The sequence below is a fragment of the Typopeltis vanoorti genome, chromosome 1 (assembly GCF_054136105.1).
Source record: "Typopeltis vanoorti isolate ZY-2024b chromosome 1, IOZ_Tvanoo_1.0, whole genome shotgun sequence".
Lineage (NCBI taxonomy): Eukaryota > Metazoa > Arthropoda > Arachnida > Uropygi > Thelyphonidae > Typopeltis > Typopeltis vanoorti.
The window spans coordinates 169,869,835-169,893,915 of record NC_143549.1 but is presented as its reverse complement, the minus strand read 5'-3'; the positions used below and the strand labels follow the sequence as shown (position 1 = coordinate 169,893,915).

At 38.5% G+C, this 24,081-nt stretch overlaps 1 protein-coding gene across 1 annotated transcript in view; it reads right to left on the bottom strand.

Annotated features, from left to right (window-relative positions):
- Positions 1-24,081, bottom strand: part of tst (superkiller complex helicase subunit twister) — a 362,155-nt gene that overhangs the window by 68,623 nt on the left and 269,451 nt on the right. Inside the window, exon 20 of the mRNA XM_090399997.1 lies at positions 15,557-15,984. Coding sequence (XP_090256123.1) covers positions 15,557-15,984 — 428 coding nt within the window. The remainder of the gene's footprint in view (positions 1-15,556; positions 15,985-24,081) is intronic.

Genomic DNA, 24,081 nt, shown 5'->3' with positions numbered 1-24,081 from the left:
TTGAGTTTATGGGACTAAAAACCCTAGTTTCCAGGAGAAAAAACTTGCCTGCCCATGCAAGAGATCAATTAACTCGGGAACTGGTCGAAAAAAGGCTTAGAAAATGTTCTAAGCCTTTTTATATTAGATTTGAACTCAAGATTCAAACTAGATTTAAACCCAAGTCTTTCTTCGTGCAGTCAAGTGCCTTGGAGTGCAAATGCCACTTCTACAGAGCTCCACAATATAACAGTGGCATATATTCAGAGTGTGCTAGATGTGTGCCACACCCAGAAAACTCATGAAGAAATCATATTTGAGCAGTTATTTGAAATAAGTAGTCATGAACTCTTACAAATATCAAGACATTCCCAGTGTGACAATCAGATAAGGCAAGCACTGCCACAGAAGTGCATACTGACTGGTTATACAAGAAGACAGAATAATGTGGCTCTCTATGTTGAGTCTGTGATGACAGATCAATGTGCACTTTTAACAGCTAATGGTGAGTGGAAACTAAGCAGCATGCAAGCTGGTGCATGCATAGCGACTGAAATCTGAATGGGAATTAAAGGCACATGGGCTGTTAACAGCGCAGATAGCTAAGTTTAAATCAGTAGATTATCTGCAGTCAAGAAGAGAAGTGCAGTTAGTTATTCCCTGTTAGATAACTTTTTTTTTTAGGTTGCTCCAACCCATAAAAGGTTATCTGCAAACCAACTGTAGTTGGGCTCAGGATTTTTTTTCTATTTTTATCAATTCATATATTTTTTTTATTTTTTATATTTTTTTTTACATATTCCAGAAACCCTGTTCTAGAGACCAAACATGGAGCTTTTTTTTTTAAGTACTTCAGGTCTTCAATAGGTGGTGCAGTAATCTCATACCAGGTGATGAATTCATCACCATGAATGACAAACAATGCTGAAGATATTTTGTGTGCATTTTTTTTTTTTTTGAAAAAATATGAAGTCAAATTAAGAATTGTTAAAGAAGATAAATCATCAGAAATAAATGGCTAACTAACTAATCAAACTTTTTTTTAACAGAATAAGTTTTTGTATAAATTTAATGATTTCTTTGTTAATAATGTTACTTTATTGCAGCACGTCCCCTATCAATATAACCATATAAAGTATTGCATTCCTGATGAAGTACACCAGGAATGCAATACTTAGTAGACAGATACTATTGATAGAATGGAGTACAGAAAGTACACCTGTCTATCAGTTTTACTTATTCTATTGTTTATTTATTTACATATTTAATCTGCCTCATTGCTAAGGAAATGAAAATTTGTTATAGCAGTTATTCAATTCTATTTAAGTTTATGTAAATCTAATTAATTATTAATTAAATTTAAAAGATAAGTTTTAGTATTAAGAGAGAATTATTTTGTGTGTGTGTGTAATTTCGCTAATATAGGTTTTTAGGTTTGCAATACTGAGTTTGGCTGTTTTTTTGCAAGATTTCTGCAGTTGTTTTGTATGAATTTATTGTCCCTGTTCTAGTGTCTAAATGTGCTCATATTTATCTATGCATCAGCAGCCAGAGCTAACATGTTATTACCCAGAAGATGGAAAGGTAACTTTACTGATGTTTATAGTTCCTTCTGGAGTGATAGAAGAGGAGAGAATGGGAACAGTAGAAGAGAGGGAATGAGAGAGAGTTATATGAATGATAGAAGAGGTGAGAATAAAATAAGTGGAAGAGAGGGAATGAGTGTCAGATATAGGAATGATAGAAGAGGAAAGAATGGAAACAGCAGGAGAGAGAGGGAATGAGAGGAATGCAAGGGAGCACAGGAACTAAGGATAGAGTGATGTCAGGAAGGCAGGTAAGTAGGGGAGCACAGAGAGAAACTGTTACAGGAGAGAGAGAGAGAGAGAGAGAGAGAGAGAGAGAGAGGGATGCATGTGAGCAATTGAGGAATAGGGTGGTAAGAGGTGCAACGTATGGGGACTTGATGATTCGTGGTGTTCAAGATAGGATGCGTGAGGAGAGTTTGCCAGGAGGAAAGATAGAAAGTGTGGCTTTGGTAGTTAAGAGAGGTGAAAGCATGGATGAAATGATTGTGATGGTGGGAACAAATGACTTGAGTGGTGGTGTAAATAGGGCAGCGAGAGATATGAGATTCTTGCTCGAGGTGGTACAAAAGAAGAAACAGAGAGGAAAGATAGTGTGTGTGTTGCCTACGTATGATAATGATGAGCTGAGCAGAAGAGAAGTGAAAATGAATGACATAATAGCGAGAATGTGTCAGAAGAGAAAGTTAGAATATATGGATGCTTGGAGTGCGTTTGAGGGCAGAGAGGAATTGTATGCGAGAGACCAATTGCATTTGAATGAGGAAGAATGTAGGCATCTGGAGAGATTGCTGTTCTGAAAGAGTCAGTGTGTCCCAGTGTGGATGGTAGCAGGGGTGGCCTCTTGTGGGAATGGGTACTTGGGAGATGACATCAGGTAACGCTGAGCACAGTGGAGTCTAGAGGGGATAATGCTGGGTATAGAAACAATGACATTAGTATAAAGCATAAATTAGTATAAATTAGTATAAAGCATAAAACATTTTCATGCATTATACTAATGCCAGGAGTATTAAGAATAAGGGAGAGGAATTGGTAGCACGGATAGCATCAGCCTGGCCAAAGATTATTGGGATCACCGAGACGTGGTTGACAGAAGAGGATATAACAACAGAAATGGAAGTAGTTGGGTACAGCATTTTTCAGCAGGATAGAAAGGGAAAGAATGGTGGTGGAGTACTGCTTATGATAAATGGCGACCTATGTCCTCTAAGAGTGGAGACTTTGGAAGGCAGTGACACTAATGATTTTGAAAGCATATGGTGTGAGGTAGAGGTGGGCTAGACAGGATATTTAGTGAGGTGTTGCTACAGACAGACCCAGGAGCACAGATGGTGGGGACCAGGAAATGTTTAGACAGTTGAGTTTGCCAAGTGCAAGAAAAATGATTGTTATGGGAGATTTTAACTACAGCAGTATAAATTGGGGAGAAGAAGATGCATGTAGCAATAAGGGAATGGAATTTCTAGAATTCTTTAGGGACAAATGTCTTAGGCAACATGTAACAGAGGGAACAATAGGTTTGAGAGTTTTGGATTTGGTTATAGCATCAGAAGAGTTGATAACAACTGAGATGACATCTCTCCCATCAGTTAGAGAGAGTGACCAAATGGTTTTGACTTGGAAAATGAATAGACATGCAGGAGTATCAAAGAGACGAGAACGTATGTGGAAGTATAAAGCAGGTGATTATAATAGTCTTAGACGTAAACTTGGTGAAGTTTCGTGGAGGGAGGAATTGGAAGGCTGGGATATCATTAGTGCTTGGGAAATTGTGAAGGAATATTCATTAGTAGCAATGGTAAGTTGTATTCCACGAGTGAAGAAGAGGACACAATTTGGAGTAAAGTGGATGACAAACAATATTAAACAGGAACTGCATGCAAAAAAGAGACTATGGAAGAGATATAAGGAGACAGGTGAAGAGAAGATGCATGAAGAATATAAGAGACAGGCCAGGAGAGTGACTAGTATGGTAAGGAAGGGAAAACTGGAATATGAGAAAAGACTGGCTCTTAGATCCAAGGAAAATTCTAGGGAATTTTTTAGCTATATGGCCAGTAGGAGGAGAAATGACTGTGGAAGAATGACATTGTGGGATAAAAATGGGAATAGAGTGACTGATGCAGAGGACATAGTGGAACTGTTCAATGAACACTTTATTGGAGTATTTCATCCTGGAGGAATCAATTTTAATACTAGAGGGTTAGGGCAGATTCGAGGTTTAGAGGTGCAGGAGGCAAGTGTGTTCCACATACCGAGTACTCTGGATGTTAGTAAAGCTGTGGGACTAGATGGTATTTCACCACGAGTTTTGAGAGAATGTGCTAAGGAACTGACAGTGTCTTTTCAATGAAAGGCTTTGCATAAGGGCGGTAGCAGACTAGAAGTGTCTAATTATAGGTCAGTTTGTGTGTCATCAGTAGTTGTTAAGATCTTGGAGAAATTAGTTAGGGACTGTATACAGCATTGGGCAGATGAGGGTAATGTTATCTGTGAGAGTCAACATGGATTTGTGAAGGGGCACTCTTGTTTTAGCAATATGCTAGCCTTTTATGATAAAGTTACAAGAGCATTAGATGAGGGAAGGGCATATACTGCCATTTTCCTAGACTTAGCAATGGCATTTGACAGGGTGCCATATGATAAGCTGATATTCAAGTTGCAGCACATGGGTCTGGATGTCAGATTGGTCAACTGGATTCAGGATTGGCTGTCCGATAGGTATCAGAGAGTTGTGTATGGTGGAGCAGTATCAAAGAGGCAGAAGATTACAAGTTGTGTTCCACAGGGCTCAGTGCTGGGACCTATATTGTTTAACCTTTATATCAATGACAGTGTCCGTGGATTGGAAGGGGATATTCAGTTGTTTGCAGATGATGCGAAGCTGGGAAGGGTTATTAGTAATAGTGCAGATGTGGTAGCCCTGCAAGAGGATTTGAATAAGCCAGACAGATGGACAAATGAATGGGGGTGTCGGTTTAATGCAGCAAAATGTAAGGTCTTGAGGTTTGGGACACATTGATGGGACATTGCATACTCTATGGGAGGAGTTAAACTGGAGGAAGTAGGGGAGACAAGAAATCTGGGGTTGATGATTGATAGAGAACTGAAATTTAGGGGAGCAAAGGTAGTGAAGGTAACACAGAGGATTGCCGCAATAATGAGAAGGACACTGACCTGCAGAGATAAAATGGTTATCATTCTGTTGTATAAGACTCTGATCAGACCACACTTAGACTATTGTTCTCAGATCTGATCCCCAGGATTTGAAGGGGATAAATTAACTGTGGAAAGGTTACAAAGGCAGATAACAAAGCTGGTGGCAGGACTGTACAATGTTAGTTATGAGGATTGGCTGAGAGAGTGTGGACTGCAGAGTTCGGTGGATAGAAGAAGGAGAGGCGATATGATAGAGACTTTTAAACTGTTGAGAGATGGTTACAGGATTGACACTGGGGAGTTCCTTCGCATGGTTGAACAGCAGGAAGGAGTCATGACAAGGGGCCATCCCTGGAAGTTACGAAAGGAAACTGTGAGAAAGAGGATGAGGAGTGGTTTCTTTGCATGGAGGGTTGAACCATGGAATGCATTGCCTGATGGAGTGGTGAGATCAAGAACGGTCAATGCGTTTAAGGGGTGGTATGATAGACTGTGTTTCCTAGGAGGGACCTCCCTCGATGAGTCTTGATAGACTTGTATTTCTTAGAAAGGACCTCCCACGATGAGTCTTTTGACTCCATGGAGGCCTGAATAATAATAATAAATAATAAAATATAAAGAACAAATAGCAGATGTCTGCTGCATTTATCTGAATTAACTGTCCTTGCAGAGGGGGGGGGGGTGCGTTATTAAAGGTTAGTAAAGAAGAGAAGAAAATATGCAGAACAGTTACTTAGTTACTGACTCAAGAATCAGGAATTCAATTAAGAAAATCTTAGGATACATTATTTAAAATTAATTTAAATAAGGTATAATGATGATTATACATCATCATTCAGCATGGTTGTACATCTCAGTATTGTTATGTCAAGAAGATAAGGGTTCTGGATAGTGATGGAAGACTTGAAATTTAGAGCCCACAATGCTAGAATTAAAAGGACAACACAAGATCTGTATATAGACTTGATGAGATATATGGTCACAGGTTTTTTAGAAGATACCTTTCGGGAGGGATCCAGAAAAGAGTAACTAAGGCAGTATAAAGTCTTTTCTGTAAAGATTTTTCATTGAAACAGGAACAGAGACCATCTCTAGAAGTTCCATAAGGAGGACATGAGCAAGGAAAATAGGAGCAAATATCTGCTTAGAGAATGGTGTTTTTTTTTTTAATTTATTTTTATTATGTTGGGCCCATACACGAGAGGTTGGTTGATCAACTATAGTACATTAGTACCATATATGGGTAGTGGGTTGGGAAAGGAGGAACTTATTTACATTTGATTTAAAAGACTGTATATTGCATTCCTTGGAAACACATCAAACTGTTCCACAATACAGCAGTAGCAGGGATGAAGGAGGAGGAAAGAAACTTGTTCTGTTGGTTTCAAGGTGCACTGTGAAGGAATGTTGAGAAGCAGCTGCATGTGTTCGAATGAGCTTAGTACTAAATGGGGGAATTATGGTTACTATTTCAGATGAAATAGTATCCATAACAAAAGCAATCCTATTTTTACACAGTATATTCTGATTTAACACGGTTTAAATGGAGCTTATATTTAAAATTTCTGTTTGAATGTACAAATGTACTTAAGTTAAATTTTAAAAAAAATTAAATTAAAGATAAGAAATTACAGCAATCCCTTGATGAATGTGCCCCCGATGAGTGCATCATTTTTTTTCTATACCCATATTCGATTAGTGTGCCTCTAAAATTCGATTAGTGCACCTATATATATATATATATATATATATATAATTATTATTACTACTACTACGGGCAACTCCAAGGAGTCCTTAGACTCATCGAGAGAGAGGCCCTAAACATCATGTCAAGATCAACTATTCAACATTCACACAGTATCTATCATACTTTGCCTTAAACCCATTCACAGTCATGGCACCCACAACAGATTCTGGCAGTTTATTCCACTCATTCACCACTCTCCAAGTAAAAAAACCTAGTTGAAACACCCTTACTAACCACACTCTTGACCAGTTTCCATGGACAGCCCCTAGTCCCTCCACCACCAGTCCTATTCTCAAAAATATCTTCTGAATTAATCTTATAGAAACCCCCTTCAGTAATTTGAATGTCTCAATCATATCACCCCTTTTCCACCTATCAAACAATTTCTGCAACCCACAAATCTTAAACCTGTTCTCATAAGGTTCATTTCATAGACCTGCTATCATCTTGGTCACTCGCCTCTGGAACCTCTCCATCAAGAAGAAACCCTGGCACCCAGATCTGGGCACAGTAGTCAAGATGGGGTCTTATCAAAGCTCGATACACAATAACTTGCTTGTCTCTGCTCATCAAAGTATTCTTCAGTAACCGAGTGATTTGATAAGCTGATTTAGCCACTTTTGCAATGTGTCCCCCCCCCCCCCCAAACTTTAACTCCCTATCCACCAACACTCCCAAATCCCTGGCCTCGTCAATCTCCTGGAGTACAGTTCCACCAATGTGGTATACTGCTGCTAATCGTTTGACCCCAAAATGCATAACCTTACACTTTGCCACATTAAATTGACATCCATTCTCCTTAGCCCAGTCCTCCAATCTATCCAAATCATCCTGCAAAATTTTGACATCATGTGCATTCACTATTGCTCTACCCAACTTTGCATCATCAGCAAACAAATGAACAGTTCCTCTCAGATCCTTTCATCGTTAATGAACAAATTAAATAGTAGTGGTCCAAGAACAGAACCCTGCGGTACACCACTAGTCACAGGCCATCTTTTGGACTCTACTCCTGAGTAAATTATTCTCTGATCTCTCTCCATCAACCACCCTCCTATCCATCTCACCAACCTTATATCCATCCCCATATGCTGCAGTTTACTGATTAGAATTCATTGTAGTATCCTGTCAAAGTATCCTGCTGGATCGACTAAGAAACGAAGACATAAGGAAACAACAAAAACAAGAAATAACAATAATAGACAAAATCCAAGAAAGAAGACTGCAATGGTTTGGCCATGTGACCAGAATGCGAACAGAAAAACTACCATCTAAAGCCCTGAATACAATGAGGGAAGGTAAAAGATCTGAAGGACAGCCCAGAATTAGATGGATAGACAAAATAAAAGAGGACCTGAAAACCAAATCATAACAAGCGACACCAAACTGCGCAGAATTGTTTGGACTCTCCCAGGACAGACAGAAGTGGAAAGAGTTCATTCGGCCTCATTATCATCATCCACATAGATGATGGAAGAGAGCAGAAGATCCTGACAAAAGCCTTGGCAAGGTCCAGCAGTATCACTGTAAACTCATTACCCTTATTCACTTCAGCCGTCACTGTGTTATAAAATGTGAGCAAGTTACTGAGGCATGATCTACCCTTCACAAAACCATGCTGTCCCCCATACAGTATCCCATTTTCATCTATCCATTCCTGTATTTTTCTCTTGACTACTTTCTCCAAAACCTTGACAACGACTCCTGATATGCTGATCGGTTGGTAATTTGCAACAGCAGTCCTGGAACCTCCTTTATGCAGTGGAACTATTTTCCCCTCTTTCCACCCCCTCGGGACTAACCCAGACACAAGACTCAAATTAAACAAAATGGTCAAGGGCACTGACAATTCTTTAGCCGGCTTTCACCCAAGATGGTATACCAATGAACAGGATTGAATGTGGGATTGAATGTGAATACATCCAATCCCACAGATGTATTCACATTAAGGTTTTGTAATATACTATTCATCACCATTTCATTCACCACAATTCCCGTATAAGCTATTGGTTCCTTCATTCCTGCAATATCACCGCCTGGATGATATACTCTCACAAAGTGCTCGCTCAGTAATTCCACTATATCAACTGATTCAGTTACCTCCCTACCATTGGCATTCCTTAAAATCATTCTGCTGTATACATTTTTCCTTTTACTTGCAGCATATAGAAAAAACTGTTTGGGATTCTCTTTAGCTTGCGTGGCTAATTCCCTTTCATAATCAGCTTTTGCTTTTCTTACTACACTCGTTACCCTTCTGGCATGTGCTTTATACTGTTCGTGTGCCTGCAGGTCATCTTTCTCCTTAAATTCCCTCTACAGTTGTTTCTTTATTTGCAGCTCAAGCTTAATGGTGTTATTCATCCATTTAACCCCTACTTGACTTACTATCCAGACTCTAGGTATAGAGTCAGCCATTACCTCCTTGAAACGCTCCTTTACACTATTAACCTCCAGCCCTTGCAGTTTTACATGCCATGGCACTGAACCAAGCAATCTCCTAAGCGTGTCATACTTACCAGCCCAGTAATTCCACGTGTACCCTGTCTTAATTGAAAATTACACGCATTTAGCCACCTCCCAGGTCAAGACATTATGATCACTCTCACCAATTGGTGGCAACGTGCTCATATTCAATAATCAATTTCTCAGATGCAATTACTAGGTCAAGCACTCTCAAACCCCTAGTATATTCCATTACATGCTGTCTCAGGTAGTTATCCCTTAATAACTGCATAAAATCCAATTCCTTCCTCCCATGTTTCCTCTCCTCCTTCCAATCAATGTTACCATAGTTGAAATCCCCCATAATAATTACCCTCCTTCCACTCATTGCATATATTTGCTTATGCATACTATCTCCACCATCTATTCCATCACCTGGTCTATAGCAGCACCCAACTGTATATTTTGTTCTGCTAGTCTCAATCTCACACCAAATAGACTCAAATGTGCTTATTTTACTATCCTGCAGTTCAACTTCTATTCTCCTTGGCTGCAATTCATCAGCTATCATCAATAACACTCCTCTCCCCATTTTTTCTCTCTGTCCCTCCTGAACACACTATACCCTTCACATGCTATCCCATTAGCTATATCATCTTCCGTCAGCCATATCTCACCAATGCCAATAACTTGTGGCCAGGAAGAACCAACCAAGGCCAAAAATTCTTCCTTTTTGTTCCTAATACTCTTAGCATTGGTATACATAAAGTGCAGAAGCCCATTTGTACCACCCCCTATCTTGATGCCTTGTACGAACTGTCCCATTTTGATTTGTTGTCCTTCGTACCAGCTTGGGCATATTATATATATTCTTACACTCAACTGCCTCACTGATGTCTGCTTATCCACCCCTCCCCTAATAGCTCTAGTTTCCCTGATTCTGCACATCCACTTTCACTTCATTCAGCAACACTTTTTCAAGTCTCCACACACCAAATCCATTCAGATGCAAACCATCCATCTTGTATAAGTCCTTTCGCCCATCAAACTCACTCCGCACATCCACAAACTCCACACAACTCCTCCTGCATAACTTGTGCACAGAGTCATTTGCAATTATGGCCCTCCTTCTCAACTCTTCTCTGTCATACCACAGCAACAGACTCACTATCTTAACTCTCTCACTCTTTTCTTTTGCTACCTCTAGTAATTCCTTCACGTCCTCTCTCATAGCAAATTTATCACCTTTCAAATCATTCGTTCCTGCCACTACTATCATTTCTTTCACCCTCTGCTTTTGCGCTCTAATAGCCTCACTTACATCCTTAATTTTCGCACCCAGTAAGTACAATTTCATCGAACTCTCATCTATTACACCTCTTACTAATGAATCACTATACAACATTCATTCCTTCATTTTTCTTACACTCCCGATCATGCTCTCAGTTTTCTTACCATACATTTGCTTCTTTCCATTAGCTGATACACTCGGTAAACAATTTTGTAATCGTTCCAGCTGCCGCTTCGCCCTATGTATCACTCCACGCACCCGTGCGATCTCCCTCGTTGCAACTAACTCTTCATTTTTTTTTATCAGTCAAACCATTCTCTCATTCTGCACTTTTACTCTCAACACCGCTCTCAATGAGATAGAAGCAAAGTGAAAAAGTCATTTAACAGCTTTGTAAGTAGGCCCAAAACATTCAAGGCTCACTTGAGCAAGAGGCCCATTTACTGTATATATGGCACTTTCAATAGAAATAATTATTTTTATTTATTTATTTTGTTATTACTGTTAAGAGATGCAGTGTTACTGAGTGCAAAGATGGAATCTGTCTTAAGAGTCTTACATTATAACATCTCCTCCCTCTTGATGGGAGACTGAGAGCTGAGTAGGATGTTCATAGAAAAAGAGACTTATATGAGATTGCCTAAATTGTGAGAGAAGAGGCATGATATTACAATATATTTGGAAGAATAGGAAATATTAATTGGTATTCCAGTTTTAAGATGAGCAATGTTAGATGATTACTAACTACAAACATCTCAATTTTATCTAGAAGAAGAGAAATCAGTTTGAGTTATAAAACTGAGAGGCAATAAAGATACAAAATGAATGTAATAATATGTGGCAATCAAACTTTGAGCCAGAGCAGATCGATAATAGGGGTGAATAGGTTAAGCATTCTCTAACATGGGATGTCAGATTTGATGAATGCATCACTACTCTTGTAACAAAAGAATCATGCAGAGTTCAGACAGCTGAAGTGGAGAGTAGCCGAGGTTGTGTAAAAAACAACAAGATGATTTTCATGTATGCAAGTTTTTCGGATGGATTTGTCGATATTTTTTGGTGTCGCTTTGGGATTTTCATTTTTTTCATTTCATTTTTTGCAGATTTTTTTTTTTTTTTTTTTTTTTGAAATCTGTTATTGTATTTGTGGCTGGTGATGGAAAATAGTTAAAGAGAACAGACAAGTAAAGTGATGAAAAAAGACACGAATATGTTACTCACCCTCGCACACTACTCTAGTATATGATCAGGGGAACCACTTTACAGCTGTATCCACAAAATGGGAAGATTCCAGATCCCTGCTGTGAATGTGCTGGCATGCCTTGAAGGTTATCACCAACATATTGCATGTAAGAAGCATGGAAGGGCAGAAATCAGGGACACCTAAAATGAATGAGTTGTTTAGGAATCCAACAAAAAGTTTAAATCATATGTAATCTTTTTTTGTTGTTGTTGTCATTGGATATCATCAATCCTTAGGTAAACTTGCCTTCACTGTGAGATGGGTGTGAGTATAGGCATTGGAGTTATAAGTTGGATCAATAATTATCCAACAATTCAAGGACAACTGTAGAACACCACATTCAGGAAAATTAAAATATAAATAAACCATAAATTAAGTATAGTTTCTGGGAAAATTCCCATGTTACTCCTCTTAAACACTATTAATATAATTACGGCTATTATAGCCTGTTTTTGTTTAGGAGTGCCCCTTATTTTAATACATTGGCTAACATTACTCAAAAAAGGGGTATATATATATATATATTGGCAGACCATGCCTTAGATACCCACCATAAAATTCGTTGGAAGAAAACAAAAATAATCCATCGCAGCAAGTTTAAATACGAAAGATTATTCAAAGAATCTTCAGCAGCTCTAAAAAACGTTCCTAACCTCAACAAATTTGGGTGCATGAAACTGCCCCAAATTTGGGAGACTTTCATTATGAGAACTTCAGTCCAACTGCCAAGACTACCAAATTAGCCCGCAAGAGGGCACCATTAGGACTTTAGGAACAAAATTAGTTTCTTACATTCTTCCTCATTTGCTTTGTTAGTTCATTAGTGCACGTACCATATCTTTATGTTCCTGAAGATGGCAATGTGACATTGCCGAAATATAGAAGTGATTCATTACAGTTATCTTTAATTAAATACTTCATATGCGTTGTTAATTCCGTAAATTAATTACCAGTTATGTCTAACCAACGTATAAGTCTTACTACTAGAATAATTTCTAAGATCCTGCTGAAGGTTGTTTATAAACAGAGGGTGGGGAAGGAACATGGGGGTGTGTTTTGACACGGGAAATAAGTTTGGAAACCTGGGTTCTTATTAATAATATATATCTATGAATATATATATATATTATTTTGTTTAGGTATAATGTTGGAGGTTTAATGGATTTTTTTACAACTCTCAGAAAGGATTAAAAAGAATTTAATACTTCCTATATTTTGTCCTAGTCACTAGGACATCTATGGGGATTACAAAAATAACTAATGTAACATAACACAAATATCATACAATACTAAGCCCAACCACGTGGGTGACACTAAAGTCCTATCTAGGTGGAGCGCCCTCTAAGGGCAGTTGTAGGTTGCCTGGAATATAAAGTAGGATCCCTGGTGATGAGTGTTTCCCAAATTTTCGGAAGCTTAATGCAACCGTATTTATTAAGATTTGGTTGATTTCTAAGAGCTGCTGCTGCTTCTAAGAATAGTCTCTCTTTCTTGAATTTGCTTTGATGGAGCATGGTGGTTTTCTTCCATTATACTCTGTGAGTGGTGTCCAAGACATGGTCAGCCAAGCTGGAATGACCATAGTTGTGTTTACAGATGTAAGACTTGTGTTCCTCTAAGCGGATGGATGCTGATCTGCCTGTCTGTCCAAAGTACGCCAGCTTACAGGAACGGTACTTTGTAAACTCCAGGCAGAGAGAGAGGAGGGAGCTGATCGTTTGTAGAACGGATAAGCGTAGCAAGTTTGCGGTGGGGTTTATATGCTGTGTGTAGGTTGTACTTTTTAGAATCTTGGCTATTTTTTCGGATGTGCCACGGATGTAGGGTATGGTGATGGCATTTTTAAATTCTTGTTGACGAGAAGGACCGGGAATGGGAGAGGAACTAATTATTTTTTTGATACTGTGATCGCTGTAGCCATTGGAGAGGAAAGTATTGTGTATGTAGTTAAGCTCAGTAGTGAGGGCAGTTCCACTGGAACAAAGATTGTGGGCTCTCTTGGTAAGAGTTTTAATAATGCCATATTGTTGAGAGGGGTGGTGGTGTGAGAGTTTGTGAATTATCTGCCTGTGTGTGTGTGGGTTTTCTGTATACAGTGAAGGCAAGTGTATCATTAGGTAGGCGTGTGACTAAGGTGTCTAGGAAGGGTAAACAATTGTTCTTTTCCATAGTAAACTGGATTCTTGGATGTAGGCTATTGAGATGACTGAGGAAGGAGTCTAATGTGTCTGGGCCATCAGGCCAAATAGAGAACACATCATCTACATATCTTAGCTAGATAGAAGGTTTGAGTGGGGCTGAGTCTATGGCTCATTTTTCAAAATCTTCCATACAGAAATTGGCAGGGGGGGAGAGAGGGGGGGGACCCATGGCAGTTCCCTCTATCTGCTTGTAGATTTTGTTCTTCCAAGTAAAATACCCAGAGTTAATGGCAAAGGAAAAGAGGTCTAAGATGTCAGAAGGGAAAACTTTTTGTAAGAGAGAGATAAGGTGTCAGTTAAGGGAATATTAGTAAACAAAGAGGAGATATCAAAGCTTACCAATATGTCTGCTTGATTCAGGGTTAAATTTTCTATGAGGGCTTTAAAGTGGGTCGAGTTTTTTATAAAGGAAGTGGACCGTCCAGTGAGGGGGGGGGGGGGGGGTTAGAGAGTTGGCCAGCTGTTTAGACAGTCTGTAGCAAAGTACATTGGTGGCATCTACTATAGGTCTGAGTGGGGAATTGGGTTTGTGGATTTTTGGTAAGCCGTTAATTCGGGGGGCGGGGCGGGGGGGAAAGGTTTAAGTTTTTTCGTGATGTCGGGGGGCCAGGAAGATACTTTTTTAAGTAAGATTTTTAATTTTTTAACTTGTGTTTTTGTGGGGTCGTGTTCTAGCGGGATGTTGGTAGCGCGATCGCGGAGGATAAGATTCATTTTGCGATTGTATTCACTGGTATTAAGAACGACTGTGGCATTACCCTTATACACTCTGGTGATGACGATACTTTTTTCTTTCCGTAATTTCAAGTGAGCTGTGCGTTGGGCATACGATAAATTACTTTTTGGAGGCGAAGAATGGGCAAGGATGTTGGCTATGTCAAGTGTGATGTTGTTGGCTATCTCCGACGGTAAGCGACCGATCCCACGTTCAATGTTAACCCTTACATCAAGCACTGGCACTTCCTTCGGAGCAATGGCAAAATTACGGCCGAGGCTAAGTGCGCTGACGGCATCGTCACTGAGCCTTTTGGAAGAGAGGTTTACTACTGTCTGGAGTGGTTGAATTTGTGGTTGTGGTTTGTCTTTAATCAGGTTGTTATATTTCTTGACATGTTTATTTTTTATTTTTTGAAATTCTTTCTGTGTGGGGGTTTCCAAAATGCCAGAGAGAATCGACCAAAGTTCAGGGTTAAGAACGTTGGAGAGCTCTGAGTGTAAGGAGCCAATGGCGACTTTTTTGGAATGGAAATTGGTCTTTAGTGGTTTTTTCCCCGACATCTTTTTAAAAACTAAAGACCAATTTCCATTCCAAAAAAGCACTCCGGATATATAGCAACTTGCAGCCTTAACATAGCCCTACACTCATTCTGACAAGGTTCCGATGACGACCGAAATGGTCCATACCCCGTTAACTCCTATCCCAGTTTCCATATAAGGATATCCTTCCCTTTCGTTTCCCCCCCCCTCCCCCCACAAAAAATGCGGCCCTAAACAAAATAATATATATATATATATTTATATATATATTATTAATAGTAACCCGGGTTTCCAAACTTATTTCCCGCGTCAAAACACACACCCCATGTTCCTTCCCCCCTCTTTCCCCCCGTTTATAAACAACCTTCAGCAGGATCTTGGAATTGGAAGGCATCATAGAACCAAAAACAAGGTATGTACAAAATTTTTCCCACCTCTTTTATTCTGCCATAATTGCCTTCTGTACTCACCCATAATGCCCTAAAAATATATATATACCCCTTTTTTGAGTAATGTTAGCCAATGTATTAAAATAAGGGACACTCCTAAACAAAAACAGGCTATAATAGCCGTAATTATATTAAACCATGAATACTTTTATCCTCTCATAAAATCTTTGTGAATATCAAAACAAATACTTACATGAAACGAGGCATCTGTCTTTTCCTCCAGTCATTGATAATCACTTCTGGCTCAATTTTAATAGACTTAGTACATACAGCTTGAAGATCATCTGCTGTAACATCAGTAACTAAATGTCCATAAGCACTTTCTGGGCAGAACAATTTCTTGGTCCATGGCTTTCTGTAGCATTCTTCTGTAGAATTATTTTTCTCTGTTTTTGTTTCAGAAATATTTGGTCTTTTTACAGCACTAGCTAAAGTGGGTTCATTTTTTTCAGAATTATGAGAGTTTTCAGAAACTGCAAGAACTCTAAAATTCTTTTGTTTACTACTGGTGATTACACTAAGAATAACAGCTAAAACATTCTGATGATATGATGTGGTGATGACTACGAGACGTCCAGGAGTCAACATTTTAGCACCTTGAGAATGTGATGTTATATAGTGCTTAAAAATTAATAAAAATAAATAAATGAGCATCAGAATATATAAAAGAAAAAATTCAATTTGAATTTAAACTTGATATTAAAAAACAAAATCACAGAACAAAATGCTAATTCTATGAGGCAATTCAATTCACTATTATATCTTAAGGTCAAATGCAAAAAGCAGTTTTAAGGTTTATGCATCCTTGAGGAACTATTTACATAGATACTGTTCATTTACCATGCTAAAATTTTCCTAATAATTTCAACTAGCATCACCTGAGCAGGACGTGTAAACAATTCAGAAACTACAGAAACGACAATGTGAGGCTCTATAACTAAAAAGTACTGTATGAAAATAAATATAATGAATGGCTGTTTGTTGAGAAATATGGTCCAAGCAACTAAGGCTATGAAACCATTGTATTATGTCTGATAATTGCACATGGTCTTTTGGCAAGTTTGGCTATTTTGGGGTGATGAAACTCCTAGGGAAACCATGCCATCTGTGTATAAGACTGGCTACAATGAATGCTATTTAAATTTGAGAGAAAAAAAAAAAAAAATATATATATATATGTATATGTGTAGAAAGTTTTTTTACCTTGGGTATAATATATGTTAAAGATACCAAGCTATTTTAAACCTGGTTTTTACTCCATTTCCCAAGTACGAAAACAGGCACAAACTTGACTTATTTGTCTATATATATATATATAGACATATATCCTTCAGATTATCAACAGATCGCTTCTTGGTTTACATGATGAAGGAAGGTTTGAAAAATTCTTTAAACAAAAAAACAATCTAAAGTAGCTGCAAAGTCTGCAGCTCTTGCTTTTCCATGTTGTTGAAATCAGGTATATTCAGATCAAGTCTATATGTCACTTCTACTACACAACCAACATGTCCAAAATGTTTAAATTATGGGAACAAGGGGTTCTACAGATTCCTGGAAGAGATCAGACACTTTTTCAAGCTGCTTTTTCAGGCAATGAAATTCATCTCCCACCTAAAGACAATCACAACCATCCATGACAGGATTTGAACCCACCTACTGGTTGGAGAGTAGGTGTGGTAACTACTCAGCCAACCAAGCCATCAAAGTATCTGTAGAACAAATGCAGTGCTGAAATATTGCATCTGTGAGATAGAAGAAGTCGATATGCAAGAAAGAGATCCTTTATGAGCAGAATTACTCTCCTCTGGATAGCATCAAGAATTTTTAAGGGAATTTTATTCCCTTGGTTTTTTGTATTGGTGTGATGTGTTTATTCCAAGAGAGAAGACTGGAGATAAATGTTAGTTCAGAAAGAGAGATCTGATCTTGTCTGGTGATTTGTATATGGTTGAGATCTCTTCTGTAAGAGAAAAGGCAAGACTGCATTTTGGTGGCAATAATGGTGACGGTTGTCCTCAACTCATCAAAGAAAGATGTTTTCAGAAACTGGTTTTAAGGCACTGGTTGTAGATGATCTTGAAGCATGGGATGTCTAAACACTGCATGCAGTTTATCAAATGAATAAGATGGGGGGGGGGGAGTACCATTGTCTGCAAAACTGTGGACAGGAATAGTGGCGGCTAAGAGTACTGTAGAAAGAGTAGGTGACAGGACAGAGCTCCCAAAGGCAATTCTGAATTGGTAGCAAAGCTCAAAGAGAGAACAATGTACTCAACTACCAGAGATAAAACTAGTTACCCAATTATAAATGGACTGACAGATAGCAATTTGTTTAGCAGGACTTGATGCCAGATATGGTCAAAGGTGTTAGCACTGGAGCACAATGTTTGAGAACAACTGGAGAGATGCTATCAGGACCAGAAGACTTTTTTAGTGCAAGTTATTTAGTCATTTTCTGATGTAATTTTTTCGATAAACTACAGGAGGCACATGGTGCTTGGATTCCAATATGGTAGGAATTGCAATAAATATGAGAGGTCTGAGAAAAACTAGGAGTGAACAGATGGCATCAATGACAATCATATTAAAAATAAAGATATTAGGAAGAAACTCAACATTCTTAGTATTCAAGAATGGTTGAGCATAGATAATCTCAGGTGGTATGGCCACTTTAGCAGAAGAGGAGAGGAAAGTTAGCAAAGCTGGTGTTTAATGCTTAGATGAAAAAAAAACTGAACCAATTTAGTCAGAAGTGCCCTCGAAGACTGAAATATTAGATATGACAATACTGGGGTGGTGCCGATAAATAATAGACTAATCTGGAGGAAAATTTTGATAGGAGATTAGCAATAATGTGAACTTAATCATGTGGTACTGTCAGAGTATCCTGTATGCCCTTGAGGTAAACTATCAGAAAACCAATAAATGCAATCAATGCAACAACTACATCATTGTTTCTGATGCTCTTTGCTGATACTATTCATAAAAAAACACAACCAGGGCTCAACAAATAAGCTCGCCCACTGCAAGCTTATTTTGCTGGCTGGTGAGTACCTGCAGATTGGAAGATTGAATATTTTTTTATTTAATAAAAAGTAATTTTCCAAATAAAATGTATTTGTTTTTTAATTTAAAAATTAAAATAACAAAGTATTTTGCATATTATATAAACAGCTATTCTAGTAACAAAAAGAAATGTAAACAATTATTCACCAATGCTGTGAGTTGCCTGAGTTTGTACTATGTACTTGGATTACTTGCATTAGCTCACGCTAGTAGTCGCCGATACTTTTATAGTTTATTATACTATATTCAGCATGAAACTCTCTGATTCCTATCTTTGAGTTTCTTATTCGGTTTTAAAACAATGTGGGATTTAATATCCCCTTAATTTAAATAAGTAAACAATTATATTTTCCAAAATAAAATTAATGTTTTTTTAGTATTTTTTCTATTCTTATTAATTCCACCTTAGAATGGTTCTCACACAAAGGAAACAATCCTCAAGCAATGATACCTGTACTCACTTTATGGAACTACTATTCACTTACTAGAAAATATAATAATAATTAAAAATGTGTGTGTGGGGGGGGGTTCTTGGCTGAATACATCCCTCGTCCCATGGCAAGTAGAATTTTGCATAATTTGTCAACCCCAGAGCATAACAAGTCATTCCTTGATCTATAACCTGTCCTACCTATACCACTCCTCATCTGTTTCTCAACACCTGTCCTACCAGGTCACTTGTAACACCCCTCATTCCCATAAAACTCGCCAGACTCAACTACTTCCTATACATCCTCATATATACATTATGTACTGCTTCCATAATCCACTCTCCTTATACTGTGTTTCCCTAACCATTTTGCATTTCTGTCCTCATATTTTCATCTCTCACACTACTCCCCCTCTCCTCTCCATTCACAAACATTATAGGAAAGTCAAGGGTTATCAGAGACCAGTTCAGTGGAGTAGCACTCATGGAAGTATCTATTGGAATAGAAGTATCATGGAAGCATTGACTGAAAAATCTGATGAAAGGAAACTGTCCAGAACCATCCAGTAAGTTGGGAATATTTGATGAAAAGAAATGAAACTACCATGATCCTTAATGTTCGACTGGACAGGAAGTTGGCAATCTATTCCCAGAGGAAAGGAGGAATATCATAAGATGGTAGCTTGGTGAGAAGGCTATAATACCAGACTCAATTAAATGCCCTGGAAATATCAAAAGCAACAATGCTTTTGATATTTTGATATGTGAGTTTCTCCAAACATTTCAGTGTCCTACATTCAAAGGGTTAAGGTTGGCTAGGAGATCTGCTGTACAATGAGAATGACAGAATCCATATTGGTGATCACCAAATAATAGGCAAGTCTCCAGGTAGCAAAGCAATTGGCTGTTGATAACCTTATTCATTACTTTGGAGAGTACTTAGGCCAGAGCAATAGGGTGATAGCTGGATGGTTGACTTTATATCCCTTTTCTGGACAATTTGGATATTGCTTTCAAACTGCTGGAGAAATACTGGATGAGTTCTTGAAAAGATGATACAAGGCCGGATGCAAGTTCTGAAGCACAAACTTTAAGGACAGCTGGAGGAATACCACCAGGGACAGGAGAATTATTGGTCTCAACGATACTAAGTATTTTTCTGATGTTCTTGTGGCAAAATTTCACTGGAAGCATACTGTGGATAATATGTGGAATAGTGGGAGGAGATCAGCCTTGGTCATCTATGGAAGAGTTGGAGGAGAAAAACTGATGCCAAGAGGTATGCCTTATCTTTAGGAGATATTACCATTGTACCATCAGGATGTCAGGTAGAAATATGAAAGGAGAGAAGTTGAATCCCACAGCCTTGGCAAGGGAAAAAGCTTGACTGCCATTTGAGCAGGAGATAAGCTTAGTATATTTGGGCCCTTGCAAAGTCTGCTTTGGATTTGTTAATTTTTTCCCAGTTGTTACAATATGTAGTGTCTGCTAAGCAAGAGGATGGAGTTTCTCACTTGAGCCATTGGTCATATGCTGCATTTTTAGCTTAGACTGATTTAGCACAACTATTGGAGAACCAGGGATTAGATAAGGGTCAAGAGTTTTGAGTGGAGTGGGGAATAAAAGCACTCATTGCAGCAAGAATAAATTCTGTTATAAGATCAGAGCAGGTGCTAGAATCAGAAAAGTGGAAGCAATAATTAGACTATAATTAGACAAGGCATAGAAGTCCTAATCCCAGTTGGCACCATTGTAGTGCCACAGGACATGAGAGTGAGAATGGCTGGGAGTAGGATAATCTGTAGAGTAGGAGACAATTTGACAGTAAATTAAAGATACCGAGAAATTAATTATATTCTTGGTTTCATCCTTAATCCAGGTGTAAGCAAACTAAGTTTGTGAGCGAAGTAACTTCACAACTGGGCTACTTGTACATAGAGGCTAATGACTTCATATTAGCTGCTTTAGTATTACACAATGTAATGAGCACATCCTTAGACATGTATAATGATATGCATTATGGGAATGGACCACTGCCCGGACCGGTTTTGATCGTTATTGAGGTCTCATCAGTGGGGCCAAACCTATAAGTGATACCAAGGTTGAAGTAATGTAGATCATATTTCCATATGGAAATAGTCAAAAGGTATCACACCTTATTACTAAAATACTCTCGATTAGAGATAGATGTTGAAAGTTTTTTTCACTTGGTTATACTATAAACCAAGCTTCAGGTATATTTCCTGTAGAAAGAAGAATATTGGTTTCTACTTCTGCAAGAGAGCTTTGATATCATCTGTTTGTATTGGAATCCATGACAATTCCACTATAGGAATGTTTCTAGCATTTCTTTTTGGCAGTATTACTGGCTTCCTATGTTGAGAGATTTTGTTTTCATTAGTCTTTGAATTTCTTCTTTTTGGAAAATTGTGGATGGCCAGTATCCATCATTTCTTTGTCTTCTGGAAAAATACCGAAAACAGCATCCAATTCCATCCCCTAGGGCACTCGGTATATTAATTGTTTTATCTTTCTGAGGGGGGGGGGGGTGAAGGTATTTGTGCTATCTGTTGACAGGCCACTTGATAAAGGGTCTGAAGGCACATCTTTGAACTTCTGTAGTTCGCATTCCATTATTCTTTTAATAAGGGAATTTTCATGTAGCAGGACCATTTCTGGCATATCTTCAGGAGCGAGTCCGTAAGGATTTTTCTCTTTCATTCATTCAAAAGATATAGCAAACAAGTCATATCTTTCAGGGGTGTAGTTGTGAGAAAGTGGGACTTGACTTACATGTCCCAACTGAGATTTTCTTTACAGTTGTCTTCTCAGAGTAAGAGGAGGTTAGCAGATGTCATTGCTACTGCCTCTTTTTCTATTGATATGCCATATACTGTTCTGTTTTTAATTTTGTATCCCCTTTGGCATGAATGTTGGGTAGTCACCTTCACAGTTAGAGAATTTTGATATTTAACTCTTACAGTTTTTATTCTCATGTTTTTTACTGGCACTTCAGTCAAAGATGGCAGAGTCACTACAGGCAGTTTGAGAATAACCATATTTCTAACATTTAAAGCACTGTAAGGTGTTTGGGATATAGAGTTATACAGCACAACTATTGCTGTCTTTTTCTGATTCTTATTACTGTCACTCCTTAATGCTTGAGTTCAGAGCATATTTCTTCATCCAAGGACATCAAGGAGGTCCCACTCTGATAGTATGAATCTAAAAACGTTTTGTTTTCTAGAGGCATACTATAAGAAAAGTTTGAAGTTTTCAAGATGAAGTATTCATTCTTGGGAGGAGTTTAGTACAGTGCCAGAGCTCTCCCCCCCCTGCACTGACCATAAAGTCAAACATAGACACCTACTCTCTGACAAGCAATGACATGACTACACTAAGGAGTGTAATGCCAGAGATACCCCAGATGCTGTGCAGGCACCACAGCAAGCCTTGAATCCTGCCTGTGGACCACAGGAAAGGAGACCTGCAGCAACATCCTTGACCCATGCAGGCAAGCCCACTAGTTAAATGATCCTGGCTGAGCCATCTAGGACACCCTATCCTGCCAAAGCAGAAGCCAAAGTAGTGCTAGGACTACCAGGATCCTCCTTTTCAGATGTTCGCAAGTTGCAGTACATGACAAACACAGTGGCAAGACATTGGATGCCGGTGATGGTGGTCTGGAAGATGGGATAGACTCGGCAAAAGTAGAGTGAAGAATACAGAAAGAAAATCAAAGATAAAGAATAAGAATGAAAAGTGCCAGAACCATCATTGAAAGGTTTCCTCTTCCCCATGTACAGGTATACCTCACATAAAAGGGATGTGAGTGGCAGAACCTACATTGACAATCATTGATTGGTGAGCACATGTGTGAAGATGTTGACTACTAATGACTCTCCAATACTTTTGAGAGCACTGAAGTGAGGACAACATGATGATAATTTGATGACTGACATTTATGTCCTCTTTTTTTAGGGAAAGGCTGGATAAAGGTATGCTTCCATGCTGCTGGGTAGATGACACATGAGTATGACAACTTGTATAGTTGCTGATAGGTGCTAATTCTGGAGCGCACAAGTTTTTAGCACAAATGGAGGGATACCATCCGAACCAGTTAGGAGGTGAATTTTCCTTGGTCATCTATATAAGAGTCAGAAGAGAAGACTAATGTCGATAGTTCAGTCTTATCTTTAGGTGAATGTCTGAATTTCAGACAGATAAAGTGCAGAATGAGAGAAATTGCACCAAATAACCTTAGCAAGGTAACAGAATGCTGGATTGCGGCATATATGCCAGCCAGGTTGGCCAAGTGGTTAGCATATCCGCTCTCCAGCCAAAAGGCTGCAGTTTCGAATTCCGCCGTGGGCATGGATGTTTGTGATTGTCTGTGAAAATACTAGTGGTGATGATAATTGATGGTAGATGGCATTGGTGTAGATGATGAAGGTAGTTAAAGTTGGTGAAGACAGAAAGCTGACGAGTCTTTGGACTCCCTGGAGGTGTTACGTAATAATAATAATAAATATATATATACACAGGTATTCCTTGCTTAACGCAGGATTTGATTAATTTGCCGAAATTAAATGCGACAATCCCTTTATATGCGCGGCAAGAATTTTGATTAACGCAACTTTAAATTTACCATGCAAAAACATGCAAGCCTCGTGGCGTGAGCATGATTACGTCATTCCTCCCTCTCAGCCATGCTCCCAGAGCCTGAATGCCAGCCAATTACTTCACTGCCAGCATTAAGAGTGGGTGTAATACAAGCTCCAGTTGTTCTTCTGTACGTATTTACAAATTACGTTCTTCGTAAATTTTACAACCCATTGATCATGTCGAAGAATAAGAGCAATCTCACAACCGGGTCATTAAGTGAAAAAAAGAAGAGGAAAGTAATTACTTTAGATACAAAACTTGATATAATTAAAAGATTCAAACGTGATGAAAGTAAAAGTAAGATCGGAAGCGAAATTGGTTTTAACAAGTCTACAATACGGACTAGTTTATCCAAAGCTGATGAGTATTGCGAGCAAGGTAAAGTTGCATCTACATCTGCAAGTATGCAATGCACATGTAACCGGAGTGCTATAATGGTTGAAATGGAAGATCTGATGATTATTTCTGGAAGACTGCAATCAAAAGAGAATTCCAATTAATGCCTATAATATCATGGCCAAAGCTCTAAGCCTGTTTTCAAGACTTAAAGAGACTAA